This window comes from Barbatula barbatula, assembly GCF_947034865.1.
Source record: "Barbatula barbatula genome assembly, chromosome: 23".
Lineage (NCBI taxonomy): Eukaryota > Metazoa > Chordata > Actinopteri > Cypriniformes > Nemacheilidae > Barbatula > Barbatula barbatula.
Window position 1 is genome coordinate 18335377 of NC_136786.1, and position 21452 is coordinate 18356828.

At 37.9% G+C, this 21452-nt stretch overlaps 1 protein-coding gene across 2 annotated transcripts in view; it reads right to left on the bottom strand.

Annotated features, from left to right (window-relative positions):
- Positions 1 to 1725: 1725 nt before the first annotated feature.
- LOC306911959 (RALY RNA binding protein like) overlaps positions 1726 to 21452 on the bottom strand; it is a 100005-nt gene continuing 80278 nt past the window's right edge. The window contains exons 4-10 of one of the 2 annotated variants that reach the window (XM_079487692.1): positions 12370 to 12445; positions 10600 to 10647; positions 9815 to 9996; positions 5881 to 5994; positions 4910 to 5079; positions 3112 to 3146; positions 1726 to 3012 (exon numbers count right to left, since the gene is read on the bottom strand). In XM_079487692.1, the coding sequence (XP_079343818.1) occupies positions 3114 to 3146; positions 4910 to 5079; positions 5881 to 5994; positions 9815 to 9996; positions 10600 to 10647; positions 12370 to 12445 (623 nt within the window). In that variant the 3' untranslated portion in view covers positions 1726 to 3012; positions 3112 to 3113. The remainder of the gene's footprint in view (positions 3013 to 3111; positions 3147 to 4909; positions 5080 to 5880; positions 5995 to 9814; positions 9997 to 10599; positions 10648 to 12369; positions 12446 to 21452) is intronic. The other variant, XM_079487691.1, reaches the window with a different exon arrangement.

Genomic DNA, 21452 nt, shown 5'->3' on the forward strand with positions numbered 1-21452 from the left:
TTACGTTTTTTCTTTTTTTCGCTCGGGACTCCCGGTAGAAAGAGGAATTAAGTACTTTAACACGTCCTGCTTATTAAAGAAGCATGGAACGGGCTGCATAACTAAGAGTATAAGGTAAACGTCGGTGAGATTTTTGAGAGAACAAATTAAGAAAGATATTGCTGAAGCCAGATTACTGTGCTAGATGGAAGGAGATTGAGGGTGCTATGTCAGATGAATTTCCAATTCAGGCTGCAATTGGGGATAAGGACTTGTTGTACAATTTAAAAGAATTGGGAAACCCATGGATATGTTTGTCACTTAAGATATGGAGTAAGGTAATAGCTCAAAATAACCTGAAGGAGGGGGTAAAGGTCCTGAGATGGTGTGCATTTGATATCGATTTTTTACCTAATAGATGGGACGCAAGATTTAAGAGATGGACTTCGCAAGGTTTAACAGCATACAGTACATTTTTGCAAAAGGGGACTATGAATAACTTTCAAAATCTGAAGAGGCAATTTGGCTTAGATAAGGACGATTTTTATAGATTCCTTCAGGTCCGGCATTATATGGACCAAATGCAGAGGAGGTGTACAAGAGTAGGCTGGGATGACATTCTGTTAAAAGTGTTTATAGAGGCTTATCTTGCCGGCTCTAACCAGAAGCTCATCTCAAGAATATATAAGGGGACACAACAAAGAAAAGGTAGTTCACTGTATATAAAGCAAAAATGGGAACAGGAAGGATACTTTGTTCTAAATGAAGAAGATTGGGAGAACTTATGTGAGATACAGTGGAAAACTTCCAGTTCATCTGTATGGCGAGAGTTTTGCTCCAGCTCAAAAGAAGCACTACTCCAATTCCTCTGCATGTTGGCGACAATGTGGTTGCCAGGAAGCAAATCATTTCCACATTTTCTGGTCCTGTACATTATTGATTCCATTTTGGCGGGAGGTGTATAAAGTTTTGCAAAGCATTTTTCAGATGGACATTCAATTTAAATTTGAGTCTTTATATTTAGGGGCCTTATCAACAGAAAATGTTTCTTCTCACGTCAAATACTTATTTCAGATCCTAAGTGCTGCTAGTAGAAAAGCTATTACTAGAAGGTGGTTAAAACCAGGAAAACCTACCGTGGAGGAATGGATTGACATTATCTATGATATTTTTAAGATGGAAAGGATTACTTTCGCTTTGAGATTGCAACAGGGAACTTTTTTGAAAAAATGGGAAAGATGGATAACGTTTATCACTCCATTACACCCTTCATTTGTTTAAAGTGGATTTTTGTGTCTTTTTCTTTACTTTTCTTCTTCTTCTCCCTATTACCCCTCAGTAGAGGGCATTATAAGTCATTGAGGTTTACCCCATTAGGTTTGTTTTAGTTCTAGGTCGGATTTTACTATTAAAAATGGTTATGCGTATATAATGTAGATTGAAGGCCTAATGGTCCCTGCTTACTTTGGTACTGTTAACCAAGTCTGTGATGCTTTTCTTGTTTTTATGGGCTATTAATGTACATCGGCAGATGGCTTAATGAGAAGTTTGACTGGTATTTTCACTGATTGTAATGTATGGACCTGAAAATAAAAAAATAAAAAAACATTTCCGTCAGCACGATTCTTTAACATTTATAAGGCCAAACTCATAAATAGTCGATTCTAAATAAAACCTGTAAAGCCTCTTTGTAAAAAGAAAGTAGATGTTGGGCTGGAAGTGCAGAACACAAAAAACAAGAACATTACATGTTTTCAGTTTTTATATTGTGATTGTAATGACAGTCTTTCCTCTACCATGAAACCTATAGCCAGACCATAAATGAAAGAACTAAAATACATTAAAATAACAAACATGCTAATCATAAAAATATCTTTACAAATAGTTTACATTTCTATACAATGTGAAGTTATAGAACTAGACTTCTCAGCCGAGCAGTTTCGATAATATTCACCCAAAACGTATAGAACCGTATTTTTTCCTTCCGAATGTGATTTTAAAACATAAAAGAAAACATTAGTTTTCTCGACGGTCTGTTCAGACAAGCATCCCACAATCTTCATTTAAACAAATACATTATGTACAATAGCAGTATGAGAATGCCAGCAAAACAAATTTTCATGTTTTGAAGCTTTTTCTGTAAATTTGCCATACAAAAATAGAGAGTTCATTATGACTCTAAACGCAATGAGAACATCCAGAAATTCATCCCCTGGACGGAAACTGTGCGGCTACAACATGTGAAGAATAAAAGATGTGTAGTACAACATCATATTTACCTTATCATTACAAATTATGACACATTGAGACAAAATGAATCTTTAATGTTACAGGGATCTGACAACGTTTCATTCGTCCTAATGTTACAGTTTGTGTTTCAGGGGTCTGATAAAATGCGTGGCAGTATAGAGTTAAACTCTTTACAGTTTTCTTTTCAATATTTTACCACAATACACAAAACTCCACATACTTTCAGAAAACATAAACTGGCTATGACGTGTTTAAGACCGCAAAAGTACAAATAAACAAAAGCTGATACAAAAAGGTTTGGCTGACTGTCTCATGAAACAGCCTCATTTTTAGGCCTCAATACACACATATCTTATGATGTTTTAAAACTCTTTAAACAGCATCCCTGCTAATACAGAGGGTTTCAAAAATGACGACTTACATTTTCGGACACTTAAGGCTCATTTTCCACACGCAGAAAGTGGCACTGTAAAGGATGAATCACTAAAAGTCAGCTCCCCAAGTTTTATTTGTTCTCAAAGAAAATGAGGTAAAATCCTTTGTGTGATGATCTTTTGACCGTTTAAGGGTGCCTGTAAATCAAAATACAATTGAATGTGACATGTTATCATATGACAGCAATAGTGACCAGCAGATGGTAACAAATGTCCAAATATTTGATGTTCCTCCAATCACAGCCAATCGAAAGAGAGACTTCACAGCCTCTTTAAGAGATGTCGGTCTTCTCAGAGATCGATGTCTTCTGGTCAAAGCCGAGTCGATTTTCTCTCTGGATTGAGAAGTCTTAAGATAAGCATGTGCATTGCTCAGTATTTAGTGAATGAAATGCATCACAAAAAACAGCTTTTTTACATTGCATTTATCATATAATAAAGAACTAACCTTCAGTTGTCAATATCAGACACATGATTTTCCATCTGAAACAGAAAAACAGATTTATTTATTTGCAAAGTCATCACAGCTGTTGCTGAGACGGATGGAAGTGTTCTCAATCTAGACTTCATTTCATTGGACAACAATCTGGATACATCTGTAAGTGTGATATGTGTCGTCAATATTTTACTATATCAAGATGTGTATGTTTGTAAAGGGAACTTTCTTTTGTCCACAGAACTCAAAAGAAGATATTTTGGAGAATGTTGGTAACCAAACAACATTAAACCAAATTTCCATCCATTGTATGGGCACGAAACATTTTTAAATATCTTCTTTGGTGTTTGACGGAAGAAAGAAAGTCATACAGGTTTGGACTAACACGACGGTGAATAAACGATGACAGAATTTTGATATGTGGATGAACTAGAAGAACATTACAGTATAGTTGCTCTCAAAGCAAACGGACAAGAAAAAACTATTTGAGTTTCACAGGGACGTGAAGTGTCAGGCAGTCAGCGCCTGAAATGCTTTTATGCAGAGGCTCATTGAAAGGGTCTTTATAAATATGTATGAACCGTTTCAGCGGTACAGAGTTCATTACCGAGAGAAAGATTCAGAAGACGAAAAAAACTCTCAATTCTCCACTAATGGGCTGGTTAATATGAACAGGCGTGTGGAGATCCTCTGAAAGTTCAGCCATTAATCTTCAGATCAAGTGTGAGACCGTAGGAAATACTCACTTCATATTTATGTTCACCTTCTGTATAAAAATGAAGAACAGGCCTTTTAGCACTAAAGAAACAAAGTCAGGTCTCTACAGCAAATTAAGAGAGTTGTTTTGGTCATATGACGCTGTCACGTCCTGACCTGATATGTGGGTTAACACGCTGTGGAAATCTCGCCTGCAGGAACGGCCGTTGTCATTAAAATACATTCGTCTGTTCTCTCAGCATGGACCTCATCCTAAACCTTCATTTAACTCTACTCTTGGTCCCAGTGCTGCTGGACTCTTGTGCCTCCAGAGGTTCAGATTCTCTTTTAATTATGGCTAAAACCCACAGAAAGTGGCCTAGTGGAACCTCATCAGCTTCTGCACTTCCACCTGTCTCTCCCACATCCCCGTCTCACTTCCTTTCTAGTCTGACTCCTTCCCTCACATATTTGTCTGTTTTACATTCCTGTCTCCCATCCTCATCTTCCTTATATTCTCAAGTCCATGATATCCCCATCTCATTCACATCTCTCTCTCTCTCTCTCTCGTCCCCATCCCTCTCAAATGACTATATTACTCCTGTCCTTGTCTCCTTCTTCTCCTTCGTTTCCCTGTCAAACTCCCATTCTTGTCTTTCTTTGTCCCCCTTCTCACGGTCTCACTCTCATTTCCTTCTCCCTCACTTCCCTGACTCTATAACGTCCCCATCTCGCTTACGTCCCCGTCTCATTCTTGTCTTTTCTTGTTGCTGTCCCCCACATCACTGTCTCCCTCACATTCCTCTATCCCTTCCTTTTTTGGTCTTTCTCTTTTTACAGTTCATTTCATGTCACTGTCTCACTCTCATCCTTGTCTGTCTCTCGTCCCTTTTCCGCTCATGCCACTGTCTCCTTCATGTCTCTTTCAAATCCTTGTTTCATTCCCATCTTCATCTCTCTCTTCCTCCCCTCAAGTTGCTGTCTCCATGTTCCCGTCTCCCTCTCATCTCCCTTTTGTGCACAACTATGAATAAATCTGCAGAATTAGCTTCAATAGAGCTTTTTAGTCCTCAGTGCTGCAGAGGGAGGGGATTGTTGGATGTAAGTGATGTACCAGATCAGTGCTGCCCTCTTCGTCATAGTCTTCCTCGCCTCCATCGGTCATCTCACCCGCCTCCACTTCTAAGTGTCCATCTCCTCCCTCTTCTCCAGAGTTCTCCGCCGTTTCAGAAATCGACTCCTCATGCAGAGAGTCGCAGTTTTCCTCATATTTCCTATGAGTTTCTGATGAGAGAAAGAGAGAGACATGTGAAGACTGAAGGTGATTTATATGACACACATCTTCATAGGAATTTATGCGTGGTGGTGAACTGTAAATTTTTTTTCGCTTACTAGAAAAAAACAATACTGAAGCCCCACCCCTAACACGCACCTAAACTTAACATCCCTGGCGCTAAAATAAAATCTTACTTAGGTGTACGAATAAAATTGTGCGAGTGATATGAATAAACCAAACTCGTTTTGTCGTGAGATTGTGTTGGAATGTTTTGTTTAAGCTTACAGCACAAAAATATTAACAGAACAGAATAAGTCCTATTTTTCTAAACAGGTTCTCTTCTTAAATTGATCAATCTTGGGATGTTTAGATCTTGTTGCTGAAAGCCAAGATTTTGGATTTTATTCCAGTAAAACATCTCTGCAACATCCTTTTTTGTATTTCTTTTCCCATTGAGGGTCGGATTAAATAATGAACAGCATATTTATATTACAGTATCGTCTGCGTAATTGCAGTATTTCTATGACACATGTAACGGCCCTAACTTAGAGACTGAAGATCACCAAACCTCAGTCTCTATCTACCAAATGAAAACTGAATGTGCTAAAATGACTCTGGCTAAAGTAAAACACTGCAAGATTGCCTTTATAACAGTTATGACAAATTGTCTTCAGTCTCCCCGCCTGTCACTGAGATGGATAGCGCGTACGTGCTCTCTCAATATTCCTCCCGTACGGCTGATGTTTGCACCCTGTCCCTCCGGATTGGATTTTATTTCTGCCTTCTAAAGAGTTCGCTCTTATTCTCACCGCACTCGGCTCTTTGCTGTTTCTCGATCTTCTCCAGGCGGCCCAGAAGAGAGTCGATTTTTATCTTGATTTGAGTCAGTTCACGTTTGATGGTCTGCAGTTGGTCAGACTTAACTGCAAGAAACAAGAAAATGCGAGATGTGAGCAGATATAGATGACATGTATTGGCTATGTTCATGCATCATTACTGTATGGCCCATTATGGATAATTCATTCCTTATACGCCCGTCCTAATTTAGCTCAAAGTACTTTCCTCCCTGTTGTTTTTAATTTGGCTTTACTCCATATCTCACATCCGTCGTGCTGGTTAATATCAGCGGACAGCCGTAGGACGGAGATGCGCCATGTGTTTTCTCATGGTCCTTGTCTTTAATCAAACAAACTCAACCTAAATAACACTTTCATCAACTATAAATGATCGAGTGTGATACTATATTCACCTCTTTTTAACGCAATACACTTTATGTTGCATACTATTGTAATAAATATCCTTGGCTAATGGCCTTTGTTTTGAACGGTGTTATACTTCATTAAATATGAAATGTTTCAAATCATATTTATTGTCTTAATCAGTATTAAATCTTTTCATTCAGAAACTGGTGTACAGTTCATTAAGTAAATAAATAAATATGCTTTCTGATGCCATAGAAGAACGTTCTTGTCTAAATGCTTCCATAATGAACCTCTTAACATTCGAAGAACCCGTTTCATCTTCTTGATGGTGCGAAAAGCTTCTAAAAAGGTAAGAAAGAGATGTTTTTTACCCATAAGTGAAAATTCTTTCATCATTTACTCACCCTATTGTCATTTCAAACCTTTATGACTTTCTTCTGCAGAAGACAAAGGAGGATATTTTAAAGAGAGTTGGCATGCTTCAAAATATGGTCTTTTGTGTTCTGCGTAACAATGACTTGGATTTTTAGCTGAATAATCACTTTACAGCTTTCCTGTAGCTCAGTGGTAAGAACATTGTGTTAACAACACCAAGGTCATGGGTTTGATCCCAGGGGATTGCACATACTTAGAACCAAATGTATAGGATAATGCAATGTAAGTTGCTTTGGATAAAAGCGTCTGCCAAATGCTCAAGTGTAAATGTTAAGACTAAACTTTGAGGTCTTTGTTGTTTGTGGAACCAAAGATTTTTCTTCTATGGCTTCGCTGTGAAATACCTTTCTTTTTATTTTGACAGACTTGCCTTTCACTTACTTCAGAATGTTGAATGTCACATTGGTTGAAATGTTTCTGCCAAATGTCTTTGTGCTTAATTCATTCCGCTAATTTCTGTAAGTATTTAGCGCTTTAAATATGTCCGATGACAGCTGTCAGAATAATCTCCCTCGGATGATCACACCATTGAATGTTCACCCAGTCTAAAAACCACTTCAAATCACAGGGTATCTGCTCTCTGCATCTCAAAATGACCTTGGTGGGAAATAAAAACCCAGAGAGAAAAAGGGGAAGCAGATGGTATTCGAAACAGGATTACTTTTAAAACATGGAGATGGCTCTTGACATCTTTCAAAAACAGTTAAAATCTCATTTAGGACTGGCTCTATTTCATAGAAAATACCCGGACTGAATAATGTATGACTTCCATTAGCATTTATAACATTCATTCTTTTACAGACACAGACAGAACACCAAAATACTCATTTCTAAAATACCCAGTTGCCGCAATCCTATTCAGCGCAGCAAAGTTAAAGAATCTACTAAGAGAAACATACAGCGTGAACAGTGATTCATTTCATTAATATCCCAAGATATATAAAGTAACCAGCAATATTATGTTTCATAACAGAGATGGCCATAGAAAGGCCAAAGTTAAAAATTGCTACTTAACCAAAGGGTCAAAAATGTAAATGCTGGCATTATTTATTCACTCACTCTCATGTCATTCAAAACGCCTACGACTCCCTTTCTTCTGCGCAACGCAAAAGAAGATATTTGGAGAAATGTCACAGTGGTTTTGTGTTCATATCATTTATATCAATGGGTTTAATGTGGTTTGGTCACCAACATTCTTTAAAAATATCTTCGATTCACTGAACTAAATATCAAGAGATGTAGTGCGAGCTAAACAGACATATGAAACACCTCTTGAAATGGAAAGACCAGTTTTTTCTCATAATAATAATTGGAGCTTCAGGACACACGCAAGTGATTTGTGTTGAAAAATTCATTAGTCTCTATTTGCCAGCATATTGCAGTCGTTCCTCTCCTTGAGGAAGCCAGAGCTTATCGTTCTACTGTCACCGCCGTCGGCCGTGATAACACAGCGTGACCCAACACGACTGTCACACCGCTGCCAGCTTTCTCACAAGATGGTGTCACCTGCCGTCACCGGCCCGAGGCGGAAAGCTCAGCGTGTAGGTGGTTAGTTGACGCGCCACCGTATCTACTGAAATGCAGCGAGTGTGTGCGAGAATTGAAACAATACTCACAAATGCCCAAAAAATTGCCTTTAAGCATTCAAAATGTGTTTGAAAAGATGATGTAAAGACTCTTTCTCATGCAAATGCTGTTTATCTTGATTCTCAACCAAACACAGCAATGTTTAAATACAGCAACTTTGTGTTTACCACTCTTTTGCTTTACATCAATTGTAAGGACAGACAGAGAACCATTAAGAAAATGAATGTTTCCTATAGTACAATGTAGAAACCATGTTTTATTTGGTGGTTTCACGACCATTTGTTTACCATTACATATCATGGTTAAATTGTGGTTATAGTGCAGTCATAGTAGGTTTGTGGAAACTATGGTATTAGCAGAACAACGTTGGTAACCCAAATGGGAAGTCATTGGTAAAGAAAAGGGACTGAAAAGACAAATTTTTCATCACCCTTTTCAGAGCACAAACAACTGAGCTTAACCAAACTTTTATAGCCAAATTGAATGCTATGTTGGTGTGTTAAAAACTAATCTCCTGTTTATGTTCGGGGGAGAGCTCCAGTGAAATGCGGATGAAGGTAAACAGTGGCACTTTTGTGTACGTGGCACGAATATGTCTGATGGTGAATTGCGGCGATATAAGTAAAGCCCCCGCAGAGATGACGGCACTACAGCTAAGAGCATTAGTGTCATGCACCGCGGCTAATCTCAGTTTTTGAGCTCCACGCTCGAAGGAGTCTCTGAGATGCTGACAGATGCTGTGAAAGCCGCTTCTCACGGGATTGAGATCAAATCTGGATTAGTGTTAGGAATACTAATTTACAAACACTGATGCGTGATGTTAGGTGTTTCTGGAAAATGCCCATATTAAAAAACTTTCAGTTTGGCATTGGTCTGTTACTGAAATCAATATGTGCTTGATTTTGAATCACGTGCATCATTTTTGCTAAAGATACTGACTAACACATTTCATCTATCCTGTCTGTTCCTATCAGGAGACAATAAAAAAGAAACCTCATAGAGTTCATACTGTGTGCTATGTGTGACTTTTACACAACCTGCTTGTTTTTAATGGGTTTGTCGTGTCGCATCGTGCCGGTCGCGTCCGGTGTAGACACGGTGTTATTGTCAGAGCTCAGTCAATTAACAAAGCGAAGGATACCGTGGCTAGTAAACGTAGAAGTGATGTTGGTCATTTTTAGAAAAAGTAGCTAAACAAAAACGTGAGGATGGACCAGTTTGGCCCAAAAATGTGACCTGAGGGGAATAGAATGAATCCAATGTTGAGCTCCCTTCAGTTAACATTGAAGTGATAGTTCACTTAAAAATGAATATTCAGCCCTCATTTACTCGCCCTCTTGTCATTCCAAACCTATATGACTTTCTTTCATCGGCGTATTTTGAAGAAAGTTGTTAAAAGTTAAAGTTAAACTAGTTAAGACTAGTTACATTTTTTTTCTCTAAATATCTTCTTTTGTGTTCTGCGGAGGAACTATCACTTTAAATGTTGAATATTATTATGCAGACAAGCCAGTCTTACTTTTCAGCCCTGAGGAGAAGGATGACGAGGACGATGATGGGGGTCTCGAAGAAGAGGAAGAGGAGGTTTTAATGGGGAAGGAAGTCTTCCCTCGTCGAGTGGATGGAAGGACCACCCGCGAGCGCTTCAGAGGGATCACGGCCCTCGGAGGAGGGGCCACCCGTCCATGATAGTCAAACAGCCTGACCAGAACAAAGATTTGTGAGATTTAAAACACAGATGTCTCAACATCATTAGCACTTAAAGTCAAGACCATTGATTCTGAATTATAAAGCGTTAAAGGTGTTTCAGCGTAAATGCACTTTTGAAAACGGTTGAAATTCTATGCGGCCACATTTTTCAAAAGAACTTAGACAAAGAAAGGGAGAATAAAATACAAGAAATGTAAAATAAAGCCACATGCCCTTGCTCTCATTTCAATCTCTTCTGGTTATTCACAATAAATCACATCTAGCTGACATTTAGTAACAGAGCAAGACACGCCGGAACTAAAACAGGCTTCTTGGAAATGAAAGAAAAGCTCCATTTACTCAATGCTGTCGCACACAATCGTTTCAATTCTCGCCAAGGACAAACTGTGGGAGATTAACATAAAGTAATACGTTGGCCGTGAAAGTTATATTTAATGATCTGTTTTAAATATCAATGTCTTTTCACCCGTTCAATCTTGACAAAAAATACATCTGCTTGAAATCCAAGCCTTGAAAGATCGAATGGCAGCTGAAGGAGTCAAGTCTGTTCCCTGCAATAAAATGCTGTATTTCTTTATGTAAATACATACATACCGATTGTAAAAATCGTCCCTGTAGTAATCGTAATCAAATTCATAACCGCTGAAAAAAGACAAAGCAGAGGCATGATGTAAGTGAAAAGCATTTACAAAAGTGTGAAGTCTAATAAGAAATCTTTTGAAATCGAAAGTGCCTGACTGTAAACTCATTCCCTTGTTGTTTTTACAAACGGGAGAAAAGAAATCTAAATCATTTTCCGTTATACTGTCGATAGAGCTTAACTTAGATCTACTGGGTTCTATAGAAGCTTCATTTACTATAAAAAGAAATGTTGTCTTGAGGCCCGTTTTCTCCGGAAGCTGACAAACTGATGAAGGGACGGACACCCCTTGATACAGACTGACACTTACAGTCCAATTAACGCTGTCAGATGAGACCCATTCAATCCCATTGTGGGCTTTGAAAGATAATCAATTGATACCTGAGATTTTAATTTGTAGAGAACAGAATCGAGCTGGTGTGAGTCACATCATTTGACAGCACACAACAATCCCATCCATCTGTCCATCATTTAAAGATCCGGCTTACAGATAGATCGATAATATCTGCCTACAGAGACACAGACCCTTACGGGTAAGAGCAATGGACACTGCGATACTGTAGCTTCCATACGGCATCAGAGAGAGTTTGTATTTTGATGGGTGACCCCAGAGTTTCAGTTTGTTTGAATACCCAACCAGACTTGTTTCACATTCAACTAAAAAGGCAAACATGGTATTTTATTTAGTGTAAAATGCAGTAGGGTCCAAAAGTAGACAGACAGGTTTTCTATTTAATTTAAGAAAATTGTGAAATGTTCTGTTCATTACTAGGTTCCATTATTGCAGTATCATTTTTAATAGGGTATATTTTTCCATCAACAATTGCACCTCGGACAAAATAGAAAACGTATATCGTGCATTTCCTGTCAACCATAGAAATTGGAATGACGGTGATTTCTGGTCATTACGGCCTTGGTCACAAATAAAAGCTCATTATTTTCTCATCATGCGTGACTCTCATTCATTTGACTGCTTCATTTCAAACTAATTAACATGCAAAGTCTTTGTTAGATTCCGGCTCTCTCAATTAGCGCTGGTTACATAATGCACGTAATATTATTTGATTTAAAATGCAAATCAGTTCTCAATTCATTTAAGGAAAACTAAAATACACGAATTGGAAAACAAAACCAATAGTTGACAGGAAACCCCTGTAAGCGCTCAGGTTTGCCACAAAGTCATAAATGTTTTTTTCCATTTCAGTCTCTACCATTTACAAAAGAACAAAAAACATTTGTATTTAATGTATGGGGAAAGAATATAAATTCAAAGCTACGATAAAAAATCCTCCTACTCCCCAGGTCTTAAATAGCTTCTGTAACATTGATTATTTCATTCCCGCTCTGTTACCTTTTGCAGTCCTGTAAGAGTTAAACAACCCGACCAAAGCTGAGACACAACTGCAGGATCAGCAAATGAACGGATATGCTGATAATCTCAGACGCTCTGTTATCTTAACCTGATAATATGACAAATGTGCTGACGGCTTTATGCGACAACCTGAATTTAATCTGCTATTCCATAACAAGGGAATCAATGTTTACGGAGCAGTGAGAACAGTGACGGATTTTCTGTTTACACCGCACTACATCATCAGACTTGAAACTAAGAATGGTCACAGCAAATGTGAAGTACAGTGGTTGTCACCGTCACCTGAAATGTAAAAATCAAACCTAATATAGTCATTCATATACTATGAGTGGTTTGCTAGCTAAAGACTCACCTGTAAACTGCAGTGAGGGGTCTTTTGGATCCTGCTTTTGGCCTGTAGGGTTTGGGCTCTCCAGCCATGTTGATATCTGCACACAAACAGAAGAAATCCAACAAAATGAATCATCCGATTATGTGATTAAGAGTAATGAGTTTTCTCACCGTACACTGAGGTTCATTCAACACCAACTTCACTCTGAATTACCCTTTGAATACTAAAACATGGTGATTTACAGGACAACAATGTTTGATGTTCAGCAAATTATTTGGAACCCAGGGATATAAAACGCCTTTTTTAGTATTTCCTTACAAACTTAATAATTAGGGCTGTCAGACGATTAATCGCATCCAGAATAAAGGTTTGTTTACATAATATATGTCTGTGTACTGTGCATATTATTTAGAAAATATAAACACATACACATACATGCATACAATAAATAAAATATAAAAATAATAAAACATTTATGTATCATTCAAATTTCTGGTAAATATAAATACATACATGAAAATATTTTCTAAATATGTAGACATGAATGTGTGTATGCGTTCATAAATACAAAATTAATATTCACAGTATACAGACATATATTATGTAAACACACACTTTTATAGACAGCCCTAAATAATACCCCTATAATAGCAAAGACGACACAACCCAAAACACTGGTGATTTGATCTTTCGCTCACTTTTTATCATTCATCTGCACTTTATTCTGCTTCAAATCCTAAACATTATATCTATTTGTGAAAATGCTTTAAATTATTTAAAATGTTTTGCTTGAAAAGGATGTTATTATGGCAGACATAAATGTCACTTGGCTTGCAATGACATTCATACATTATTAAGTGTGTCTGGGCTTTCGAAGACCTTCTGGGTCCACTGTATCTGTGGCTTCTATAAAGTCTAAAAGTAATATATCGCAGATGAGACACCAAGAGTTTTCATTCCTTTCTGCAACGTGTAGTGGATCTAAGGCGATATAGTCTATTAAAGATGAAAATATAAAGCTAGAGGAAGAGAGACGGTAAGATGCTAAAAAGACACTACTATATGATTTTCTGCAAAGCTTCTGTGAACAAAATGGAAACGTTATACACATAAAAATGACTTGATGTTCCAGACCTTTAAGGGGTGAATTTCTAAACTAAAACAACATTGTTTTATAGCCAATGAGGTGAGAAAAAGTTGTGGCTTCAATAAAGGGCAGAAGTGGCACAGAGGTGTTTTGAGATAAATGAGTATGGTTACATTCATATCTTGGGCTGTGTACTTTCTGGAAGCTCATATTCATAGCTGCTAACAGATGACCGGACACAAAACAAGAACACAGCGCTGTGTACACCAACTCCAGCATGTAAACACGTCCCGATCATCCCCCAACATACAGAATTTATGCATAATGTCCCTTATGCATTATGCAATATAGGACAAATAATATGGTAGTAAGCTCTCCAAACATATTGTCTTAACACAGCTGATAAACCATGCACCGAAAAATACAATAATGGAAAAGCATTCGGAATGAATTCCTAGAAGAAGAATTTATATGCAAAATAATTTTTCTACAAGCTTCTGAAGAAATCCTGTTATTGAGATGTGCATTGAATACAGCACATTGGGTTACAGTGTGACTCAAGAGTACTGTATTGATCCAAGATGTGCAAATCCAGGAAACAACAGGCATTGACAATGAGTTTCATGCTTTTGTAAGATTTTAGTTTACCAAAATCTGACCATGCACATTGCATTGGCTTGCATTAAGCGTCACTTATACTGTACGATCATTTTTGTCTGATCTTATAGAAGCTATAAAAAGGTTGAAGTTGTAAAAGGGATTTTCATTCATCTGCATGTGCTTGCTTGACTTCAGACGGTTGCCTGGAGACAGGAGGGAGATGAGCGGAGCTCTCCATGGTCCTGAACTCTGGGTCAGCTGAGGGGGGAGCGGCTCTTCTTTCCTGTGTTTGGATTGGAGCGTCATGAAAGCGTTCCATTGAGCACAAAGAGACATCCGCAGCATGCGAAACCAGAAGTGTTCTCAATAGAAATATTCAAAAGCAGCTCTGATGTACAAACATTCACGTCCACATTACGCGATATCAGCAGCACAAACAGTGTTTAGATACTCTTTAAAAATGTATAAATATCATTAGATCCAAATATATCGAGTGGGTAAAAAGCAGAAGCAGGTTTAAAGCAAAACAAATTTGTGGCTTCATTTTTTTAAGCAAAATGTTGATTAACAGCTGACAAAACGATCTGTCTGTCTGTCCATCCATCCATCGTGGAGACATCAGACCATAATGGTCCCATTATAAAAAAACAGAGCTGAACATGGCTTACTTATGCATTCATTTCAAATGAATTTACTGACCTTATTACAATTTCTATGTCTGGTAACTCATAAACACAATTATTCTGGTGCAGTTCTACATTTGGTGAGAATCAATGGCCTTCAGGGACCTCCGCAGGCAGGCCAGGCGGCCTCATCCTTCCCTTGCTCTGCTGTGGACAATATCGTGATGTGGAGGAAAACCAAGACATCAAGTGCAAACTTAAAAAGCTTTAAATGAGTAAATAATACAGTGCCGCAAGTGCCCAAGGGATTTTGGTGTTAACTGGTTTACGATGAGATGCATCACGCAGTGAAATGGAACGGCTAAAGCAAACAAAAAACATATTCAGCTTGGGTTAGCTGCGATAATCCCGGTTTACCAAACGATGATGGTTTTTGACGATAATCGGGCTTGGAAATCTTCCTCTGCGCTATAAAAATCCTGTTACCATGCTTTGAACTTGAGATCAGCGAGAGATTTTAGAAGCCCCAAATAGTGGGAAATCACAAACAGCGGTGAAAGTACAGAAGGAATTTGAAGGCTTTGAAGTTGATTTCTCGATGTCCGAATGATTGTGGTTATGTTGGCTTATCATGATGTGACAAGATCATATAGCGCTACGATTTCCACACTACAGAAGGTAATTTAGTTCATAACTGACGGAACATCTAAACCAGAAAGCAGATCAAAGCCCTTTGCATCGGCTCTGTTGCCGTAAATAGAAATTCCTAAGAATTCAGTCCACTGAATGAAGAGCAGAAAGTGGCTTGAGGAGACAGAGACCACATCCATTCGTCCTCGGTTGCACCGAGGCAGTCTAAGATGCTCTATTTTTGTATTTCTCGCTATACCTTGCTCTCCTGTCACTAGCATAAGTAAGACATCTGCCATACAAGTGGCTGGGATTTAATTGTACCATCAGGTACAACAGCTGGACAGAATTTACAAGCTCATAGCAAGAAGCAATGAATCGAGTGATTAAGGGATGTTGACAGAGCTAATAAGACTCAGTTTGCGATGCTGCACTGCGCTTAGTTTAAATCGAACCAATTTACCTTACGAGAACATCTCTGCAACGGGGTTTGGTTAGGATTAGACACGCTGTACTCTATGAATAACAATAACGTTTGCAATACAAAAAAACATTGTACTTCACCATATTCTGAATCTGAACTAGGGAGTCAGGATATCATGTCTGAAAGGAAAAGTATTATCACAGTATTTTATTTGCTTATAAAACGTCTTCACACATCTTTATACTCTCATCTTCATCACGGTCTCAGCACCATTCCTCACGGCCCACTGGGATGACCAGGTCAAATAAATCCATCAGATGTGCACCGTGGCTGACAGGGTTATCACACTGCAGACAACAGACCCGGAGAGAACAGTTATAATGGACTTGGAGACAGGCAGGTTTCACAGGTAATAAATAAATAAATCTCTGGAAACGCAATCTGAATGTCAAAAGGGTCACAAAAGTGTAATGGTGTAAACGTGCTACTTTAAAAATGGGATTAATGGATGGGAAAGATGCAAATATACACAGGTTCCGCTAAACACGTTTTGTGTGTTCTACTGTAGAGAAATTATTACACTGGATATCATTTATCTCTAGCATAAGACATTTTTTCCAACACGCTTTTGTAAGAGGTCAAAATCACTGTAAGAACAACCAAAATAAAGAATATCAAAATGACTTGTATTGTATTAGACTGCATTTCATCACAACAACCCCTCTGAACACACTACTGCATTTAGAAGACTATCCTAAATTCCCACCTCACACATCTATTATGAACATACAGTACAATCCATGTATACCAGGCATCCCAAAGAGTTACTTTTGTTGAATCGTTCACCCATCAGTTCTGAAATCAAACATTGCTTTTTGAACAATGGAAAGATATTGACCTCATACAAAGCGATCATACAGTATGGCTTCAGTGTACGAGTCAAAGAACGTGACAGCGCCATCCTCATTCAATTCCTTTACATAAAAAAGCCAAGCCAAGAACTGTACCATTACCTTTTGTGATCTATGTAAGAAAGAAATTTTGAGCTGTTAGTTTTTCATTTTTGGATCTTCTATGAACAGGCTTTTATGAACCGATCTTTCTTTGTGATGATAATGGAAACAATGGAGAGGAGGAGGACATGCTCAAGAAAGTGCCATTAAGGGGAAATGTGTCTATGATGGAACTTCTTAAGTAGCTTGATGGATTCAGGCCGTTCCCATTAACATAACATTAGATGTCTCAGTCTTTCCCCTCAAGCTAGATGATCTCAGCTCCTTAAAGCATGAAATGTCAAATGAATAAAAACATCTGCATGGTGTTATGCATTCTGACAATGTGTTAAATATGATAGTCAGACATTATAGTGTATCACTGTTCACTGCTCACGCATGACATGATGGAGATTTTGCAGAAAAGTCTATACACTCTTGACGTCCGAATATAAATACATTTAGGTTTCTGTGACAACAAACATAAAACTTACAGCAATAAATACAGTCTCACTAAAAAAACATCCGCTTTTACCATTAAAACCATTACAAGGTTCCTTTATATAGTGTGTTTAAGTCTCATTTAACATCAGACACAAAACATCCCATCAATACTGTAGAAGCCATCACATTATCAGTAGAGACCAATATAGTTTCCATTCAAATCCCATAATAACCATTTCTATTGTTGTCTGCCAGCTTCTCCAGCAATGAAATGCAAAGCAAACGTTACATTCTGTGAAAGTTACAATGATGCTCGTAAACTCACACCGGTAATTTCGACGTTTCCCTTTAAACATGTTCATCCGGAAGGGGTCCAGTTTGACGGCGTGAGATTCCTGCTCGTTATCGCAAAAGAAGAGATCGCAAACCGAACCCTCAGCTGTGCTGTTTTTAGAAACGGCTCCGTTTTTCCCGAAGGTGAGGAACCGAGAGGTACTATCAGATCCGAGACGATACCACTACTGCCCGCCGGAAAGGGGCTTTTACTTGACGAAACCATCTGTGCTGAAGACGTGTTAATATTCATGAGACGTTTCTTTAGAATAGAAGCGCACGCACGCAACGTCGTCCTGACGTATTTAATATTCATAAGCCAAGCCGTTGGAAGGTCACCAAGGTACGTCAGCGTAATCTAATTAATATTCATAAGCCATAGCGGAAATAGCAGAACTCGCATATAAAGATAAAACGTCTTCTTTAAAAAACAACCAATATTTTTGCTAATTATTATTAATGTAATAATATTTGTGCACATATTTATATAGACGTTCAAGAGAAACAAGGTGCGACAATGATTATTCAATGTAGTCAACATATTTAGTAGGGCTGTGCAATAATATCGGATACATGTGTCCGATAGTGTACTTATGTTGTTATAATTGCTTCCAATGTTTCCTCATCTGTGAGTCGCTTTGGATAAAAGCGTCTGCTAAATAAAATGACTAAATGTAAATGTGTCTTCTATCGGTCATTTTTTTATATCATGTCACATACATACGCCCAAAAGTAATAATAACGCTTAATAACGTTTAATATAATAACTCTTGGAGCTGATGTGTGCTTTGGTTTTTAAAATAAGTCATGGAGTAATGAGTTATATCAAATAAATGATGTTTGTAGTCTTGACCCACCGAGTCACTTGACTACTGCAGTGCATTAGACAAAAAGTGTCTTCCAAAAAGTATCAATGACATTTATTGTGCTTTCACGCATGTGACACCAGCGCATTTACAGCACGGTTTAAGACTGCCCATGTTCATTGTTTTAATTGTAATGCACCACAAGAGCCAAGTGACTTGTGTGACCCACCTTATTCCCTGTGCTGCCCACTTGAGGGGCGCGATCCACAGTTTGAGAACCCAAATGTGTATCGTATCAAAATACTTAATATTTTGTAACGTGACCCATCTATCATGATATGTATCGGGAGGCACTTGCTCATACACAGCCCTAATATTTAGCACAATATAATTTATAAGATATTACAATAATATATTTACCAATACTTGCATGCACATATAAGATAAACGTTAAATAAAGGGAACAAATACAAGGAATGATCCCTGGCTAAGATATCACAAAATCATGCTGCCAAATGTCTTTCCAAAAAAGCTCAATTTGACCCAAACATCAATTTCATTTCAATTTTACAGCCAGAATCTATCCAAAATATAGCTTTTACATGCAATTTGAGGGAAACATCAAAAGCCTTGTTATGTTGTGTGCTGGGAATCCATACTGTTGTTTATATCATATTAACATGCTTTTTACAGAGCGGAGAAAATGTTTTTAAGGATACGGGGTACATGTTTCTAATCTTGATCATGTCTGATTCACCATGTTTTACCCTGCAGCTGCTGTTGTTAGGGAGACAAAAAAAGAAACCGTCTTTCTAATAATGTGTGATTTATACAGATACTGCAGCTGTGAGTGAGTGAGTGCACAGTGCTATCACTGTGTGGGTAGCTCCAGACCAAAATAGCTTTTAAAATCTAGTACCAGATGCAGAAGATACCAGTAACAATGCTGACAATACCTGCAGCCTCTGGCCTACTTCAAACATGACAAATCACATTGTTTCCTAAAGGCAAAAATACGATGTTGCGTAACATTATTACATTTTTGAATGTATCTGGTCCAATTCATTGGAATGTCTACACCACACTATTGTCACATTATGTGAGATGATAAAACATGTCTAAAAATGAGCAATTTAAAGTAAGATACGGTCAAATTCAAATTTTTTTCATATATGAATTAGTATTTTCAAGTACGTTTTGTTATTGTCCATAATAACACATATAAACATACATATGTCGTGTGTGCACGATTGCTGCAATGTAGGCTACCACTGTCAACCCAACATCACCATCTACTGGACATGCAGCGACACTTTTCTTCTAATGTGTATATTTTAATGTATTATATGTGATAAACATGAGCTGTCTAGTGACCCTGGACAACAAAACCAGTCTTATGGGTACATTTTTCGAAATTGAGATTTTTACATCAACTGAAAGCTGAATATTTAAGCTTTTTATTGATATATGGGTTGTTAAGATGGGATAATATCTGGTGGAGATACAATAGTGTAAATCTCTGGAAGTAAAAGGTGCAAATAATCTAAATATTGAGAAAATCGCCTTTGAAGTTGTTAATCCGAGGCACTGTAGCAGGCCATCCACTCAAAAAAATAAGGTTTTTATATATTTTGGGTTGAAAATTTACAAAATATCTTTATGAACATGATCTTTACTTAATATCCTAATGATTTTTGGCATAAAAGAAAAATCTATAATTTTGACCCACACAATGTACTTTTGGCTTTTACTAAAAATGTTCCTGTGCTACTTAAAACTGGTTTTGTGATCCAGGGTCACACACACACACGCACGCACGCACGCACGCACGCACGCACGCACGCACGCACGCACGCACGCACGCACGCACGCACGCACGCACGCACGCACACACACACACACACACACACACAATAGTTATTTAACACTGTATAGCAAAATATAGCTATATTTATGTTACATTTGAGTTATTAAGTTAGTTAATTAAGTAACATTAAATAGTCAGTGTATAAAGTCTCCTTGCACATAATTAATGACCCCTAAACACATATTTTTATGAGAAGCCATAGGACGATAAGACGCTGTGTTTTATTATTAAACTATCTTTCTGTTAGCAAACTTCCCCGCCCCTTTCTGGGTTCTCTTTACGATGATTGGATGCGGTAGCAAATGGGCGGGACATATAGGCAAATAGGAAGGTGACGTTACTTCTTGAAAAGCGGTAGGCCTACGTACAAAAAATTCAGTTTAGCGTTTATAATCGTGTGTTGCATATATGTCAATATAGAAAATAAACACCGTTAAAAGTATTAGTCATCCGATATCACACAATCCCGCTATACGTGTCTAATAGTCGGTACTTGCACGCATGGCAAAAGAGATTGCACACACTGGAACATACTAACCGGAAGCGGAAGACGCCATTGTTGCCAATAACTGTCACAACATCAAAATACAGCTCTTCTTTCCAGAAGGGGAATTGATTCATTCATTATTTCGTATGTGATGTTTACAGTATACTCACATTTGTAAATATTGTGACGCATCAGGAAGGCTATATCATTTATCAATGTAGGCAGCGTCACTAAACTCCACCTACTCGCGGTGAGTTGTGGGTAACATCAGCCGTTAGAGTGTGCATCGTTCTGCACTTCGAATTTGACAACATCACGAGCAGGTTATGACTGGTGTTTATTACTGGCTGTTTTATTTCATAGAATGAAACGTGAACATTTTACCACAAAAACCCACAGACTTCGGGGCAATGGAACGGGAAGTCTCGCTTTCGGATTTTGCATACAAAAACACGTCATCTCTGATGTACTCAATTGGCTGGTTGTTACGTCCATATGTTTTACCGCTGCTTGAGGATTAGGCCAAATTAAATTAAAACCTTATCAAAATGTCAGGAACACTTAAAACGATGCACAGACAACTTTCAGAGATATCTATTATTTAAAGCAGTTTTTTATAAATTCTTCTTTTTTAGTGTTTAATTGCAACGAGATGGTGGTTTTCCCCACAAAATAAAGTGTTTTATACCCATTAGTTCTCACTGCTGTTGCAGGAGTCCACATCATCTGAAAGGCTTTTACATCAGAATTGTGGTACAGAGAAAATATAATTTTTGTGCTATTTTATTGCTTATAATGTATTGTGAATTTA